Here is a 5,230-nt window from a genome sequence, read left to right as displayed (position 1 = left end):
ACTTTTGAAAATGGTTTAAGAATACCTCTTATTATACTATTGTGTTATCTATATCCCTGCGGTCATACTTTGGGTTCAAATATACTCCTCATTTAAACGGAGGGACATGTGTCATCGTCCTTTTGGCCATTTCTAAATATCTCCTAATTAATTAAAAAGTAATTTTCTAAAGTAATTTTTTTTTTTTTGTAAAAACTGAAAAAAAAACTGAATTTTTTTTTACTAAAAACTGGAAAAAAAAGAAAATATTTTTTTCCAGTTTTTAGAAAAATATTGCTTTAAAAAAAGCTGAAAAATAATTTTTAATGCAATATTTTTGTAAAAACTAAAAAAAAAAACTGAAAAGCAATATTTTTGTAAAAACTAAAAAAAACAAACATTTTCTTTTTTTTCAGTTTTTAATTTAAAAAATTTCAGTTTTTTCCAGTATTTAATTTCTTTAGAAAATTGCTTTTTAGTTTTGTTTTTCAGTTTTTATAAAAACATTATTTTGGAAAATATTTTTCAGTTTTTTTTAAAGCAGTTTTTTTGTAAAAACTGAAAAAAAAATATTTTCGTTTTTTTTCAGTTTTTAGTCAAAAAAACTAGTTTTTTCCAGTTTTTATAAAAAAATAAATTAATTTAGAAAACTGCTTTTTAATTAATTAAGAGATATTTAGAAGTGGCCAACAGGACGATAACATGTGTCCCTCCGTTTAAATGAGGGGTATAGATGACCCAATAGTATAACGAGGGTATTATTTTCGAAAGTATAATGCTATATTAGTAAAATGATCTGCTTTCACCTATTTGCGTTATTAATATATGTTGACAGGTAGCGTACGTAAACGATGGCAACAAAAATCGTTGGGTTATAAAGATGAGGTCAGTAATAAAATTAAATGAGCTTTCACCTATGATTTTGTTAATATATGATTTCGAGATTTGTCTTTACTTTCTAGGGGAACCCAAAGAAAGATTAGCTTCTAACTAGGGCCTTCTAGGCTTCTTTGTTTTTTACTCTATTTACATGTGCTGCAAGTTTTAATAAACTTGTAAAACTACCAGAATATTTTGCTTATATAAAGGGAAGGCATAAGCTTCTCATTTATATCAAAGTGCCTTTGAGCAATCTTGAGTAGTTGTTTTTTGTGTTTCCCTTACCACAACTTCTTCAGCTCATATATCAAACATGAGGTCCGTATGTCTAAATTTGAAGGATTCCATGCAAGTTAAAATCTTGTCAAAAAGCCTCATAAAACCATCATCACCAACTCCAGAACACCTTCAGAATTACAACTTATCTTTCTTCGATCAAGTAGCTGACAGAGCACACATGCCTCTTGTTCTTCTATATCCTCATAATTCTAACAACTCAATAAATATGGAACAAGAGCTCGAAGAATCCTTGTCCAGGGTCTTAACCCATGTTTACCCTATGGCTGGTAGATTCACAGAAGATGAATCTTCAGTCCTTTGCCTCGATCAAGGTGTAACATATATAAAAGCAACTGTCAATTGTAAGCTTGTTGATTTTCTCGCACAAGCACGCGAAGACCTTGATCTTGCATTATCTTTCTGGCCTGATGGCATTATGGACGTGGATGACACTAATATATTCATCACACCACTAATGATTGTGCAAGTCACAAAATTTGAATGTGGTGGCCTAGCTCTATCTACTAGCTGTACACACATTGCTATAGATGGATTCACGACTTTTACATTTGCTTACGAATGGGCCAAAGTGTGCAAACTTGGGATTCCTTCTAAGGAGATTAACTTCACGAGCTTCAATTTGGGCAATCTTTTCCCTACCAGAGATTTATCAAAAATTCTTGAGCCTCCTGTTGATGAAGGCAAACGTATACTATCTAAGTTGATTGCGAGGAGGTTTGTTTTTGATGAAGCTGCAATATCAAAACTCAGAGAGCAATTTTCCACTGCCATTGATTGTGGAGCTTTGAGCTTCAAACCCTCACGAGTTGAGATGATCACAGCGCTGTTATGGAGGTCACTAATTCGTGCTTCGTGTGAAAGAAGTGGGCATTTGAAACGGACTATAATGTCCTTTCCACTTAATTTGCGCGGTAAGGTTACTTTTCCTGATGTTGCAAACTCCTTTGGGAATTTTATCATTGAAATTCCTATAAAATTTGAACCTGACGAAACAAAGATGGAATTGCATCACTTTGTAAAACTGATACGAGACTCAGTGCAGCAGACGAGTAGTACTTGTGCTAAAGCTACTCCAGATGAGATTGTTTGTTTGGTTGTCAATTTATACAAGGATAGTTATGCTGGATTAGAATGGGGAGGAGACAATGAAGTTGAGAATTTCACAATCTCAAGTCTCTGCAGGTTTCCAATTCAGAAAGCTGATTTTGGTTGGGGAAACCCAAGTTTAATACATTTTGGGTCGAGACACAGTCAAGTGTTTTGGTTGAATGATACAGAATGTGAGACTGGCATTGCTGTGCAAATGGATTTGCAGGAAACATACATGAACTTCTTTGAACATGACCACGATATCTTAGCTTTTGCGAAGTTTTAGCTTTCCCATTGATGTTTTTGCTTTCATTTCCACTTCTTCGTTTACTGTGACTTTAACTGCTCGCACATTGGCAACAAGTTCATTTTTCGAGATATTATCACGTTGTATTGAGCAAAGTGTTGTTTGTTTCTTAATTTATCTTGCTACGGCACTTTTTTGTTTTTTTAGCATTTTTTCTTCTCGTACTTACCCTTTTGACGGAAGGTTTGTTTGACTTCATTGTCTCCCCCTCTCTTCTCCACACTCCAGAATACTTCTTGTAGTAGGTATAAAGTGAGCGAGAACTGCAGAGAAAAAGCTCGAAATAGTCCCTTATTGTTGGACTTAGACTCAAACGGCATATATCAAATGGTATGGCGCACCAACTCAATCAAGGACTAATAAAATTATCTCAGGTGTATAAATGATATAGCATACCCAAGTCAACAGGAAAACCAATCAAATATCGCCAAATGTCCAAGTGACATAGTTCAACTAATCAAATACAATCTTATCACATAATTTTTGTGATAGGTATGATAACTCATGTAAACCAATCAAACTGAAGAAAAAGACTATGTATTCATCACAAACTTCATTCCCCTACAACTATAAATAAGGGTTTCAAAAAGCCAAAAGGGACCAGCAATGCATATATCAAGAAGTCTTCCTTCTAGCGGTGATCTGCAAATATTCTATATATTAAAAAGTATTTCCCTCTAGTGGAGATCAAGAAGTCTATAGTGCATGACTAGTTCTCGATCAAAGTCTAGCATTGCATTCGTGGTCAATCAACCAACAATTCAAGAACAAGGGATCACACTACTAGAAATTCGGCCAACAAACCGGTCAGAAAACAGACTTAAGTCCGTCGATTTTTCAAAATATTTTATTTTTAATTTTTTTTTACGAAATCGACCAATTTTGGTCATGTTCTTTTTGCGCAAAAATGCGGAAAACTATTTTTGCTTCTCGCGAAATTTATTTTTCAAGAAACCGACCAACTTTGGTCGATTTTTTATTTAAATAAATTAAAATTAATATTCAAAAAATCGGCCGAAATCGGTCGGTTATTTCGGCCGGTCATTTAAAAAACCCGACCGATTTCGGTCGGTAATTTTATTTTTTAATAAAACCCACCGACATCGGTCGGTTATTTTCGTACGAAAATGTAATTAAAGAGTATAAATGAAATAAAAGACAGTCTTAAAACAAAAAGAACTAATGTTCTAGTGGAAAAATAGTATCTTGCCACAGTATAGACCCCGGTTCGATTCCCATATGGTGCATTTTTTTATTATCTGATTAAAAATACCGACCGTTTTCGTTCGATTGTTTCGACAATTTTTTTATTTTTTGGAATTTGATTGACCGACCGAAGTCGGTCGGTTGGCTCTATCGACCATACGATTACCGACCTCCACGAATCGGTTGGTTTTCGGTCGGTTTTTGCCAATTACCAACCAACATCAGTCGGTTTTCGCAGTCGGTTTTCCCTTTTTTTTAGTGTCAAACCTTTGAGTTGACGGTTGTAAAAAGAAGAATTAGAGGATTATATCTTTTAATTTAAAATAGTCTAAAGATTATAACACATATAATAGTATTGAACAAATGTATTATTTGTAACAATTTTTTATCTTAATTGTTTTCCCCACAAAATTTTGGCATGCTTTGGGACTGTCTTTATCTCTCACCTCTTCTCTCCAACAATCAAAGTTCAAGACACTGAGATGTTACCAAGAGGGTCAACTCAAAATTCACCTCCACAAAGGCCGTCGAATCTATATTCTCCATGGTTGTGGGAAACGTCCTAGTTGTCACTAAGGAAAGCGTGGGTCCAGTCACAAGGAACTAAGCCAAATATCTAAGACAACGAACATCCCAGGTGTAGTTCGAATCTACCGTTCTGAACAGAGGCGGTCCCAGGATTTGAACGTCGCGGGACACTATTATCTTCAATGTAAATATGAAAATAACATTAATTGCAATAAAGTTTGGCGTGCGACTCTTTGAAAACTTAGTGATTACGAGTTCGTGGCCGAAAGAATGTTCAAAAACATAATAAACTTAAACAAAATCATGACTAATAAAAGTCTGTAAGCAGTCCAAAAAGCCTCAATCGAAGTCCCAGAGTCAACGAATACTTGCTACTTTGCCAAAGTAAACGTTAAAATACTTGCTATTATTTTATTTTTTTTCTAAATAAAATAATAATAAAAATTTATTAGAGATAAAGATTATTGACTAATGAAACTAGTTAATGAAATATTTTATCCCCCTTTCCTACCGTCTTTAATCATTATTTTTGTGTCTCTTTATTAACTTTTCAAAGTCTAGAAAGATGTATCTCCAATAGAGTTTTGAGTATTTTGTGTAGAAGATACAAAGAACTAATCGTGAAGAGAAGTTGAGTTTTGGAGCTTAGATGGAGAGATTTTAAAAGCAAAAAAATTAAACTAAGTGACTTTTATGTACTAGTACTAAATTAATATTTGAATTAAAAAATAAATAAACCAAGTTGATTATTAAATATAGAGTACTAAACTGTCGTTCAATTAAAAAAGAAAAAAAGAAAGAAACGTTGAAGGGAGAAGGGTTTTAGTTGTCTTTATTTTTTCTAAATGAAATAATAATAAAAACTGGTTAGAGATAAAGATTATTGACTAATGAAACTAGTTAATGAAATATTTTATCCCCCTTTCCTACTGTCTATAATCA

General features: G+C 33.3%; 1 protein-coding gene across 1 annotated transcript; it reads left to right on the top strand.

Moving 5' to 3' along the window:
- The first annotated feature begins 560 nt into the window (after positions 1-560).
- LOC104110116 (acetyl-CoA-benzylalcohol acetyltransferase-like) lies at positions 561-2,700 on the top strand. The gene has a single exon (XM_009619541.4). The coding sequence runs from the start codon at positions 1,172-1,174 to the stop codon at positions 2,531-2,533; it is 1,362 nt and encodes a 453-aa protein (XP_009617836.1). The 5' UTR covers positions 561-1,171; the 3' UTR covers positions 2,534-2,700.
- The last annotated feature ends 2,530 nt before the right edge of the window (positions 2,701-5,230 follow it).

This window comes from Nicotiana tomentosiformis, chromosome 6, assembly GCF_000390325.3.
Source record: "Nicotiana tomentosiformis chromosome 6, ASM39032v3, whole genome shotgun sequence".
Taxonomy (NCBI): Eukaryota; Viridiplantae; Streptophyta; class Magnoliopsida; order Solanales; family Solanaceae; genus Nicotiana; species Nicotiana tomentosiformis.
The sequence above is the reverse complement of the archived record's forward strand: the minus strand, read 5'-3'. Positions and strand labels throughout refer to the sequence as shown.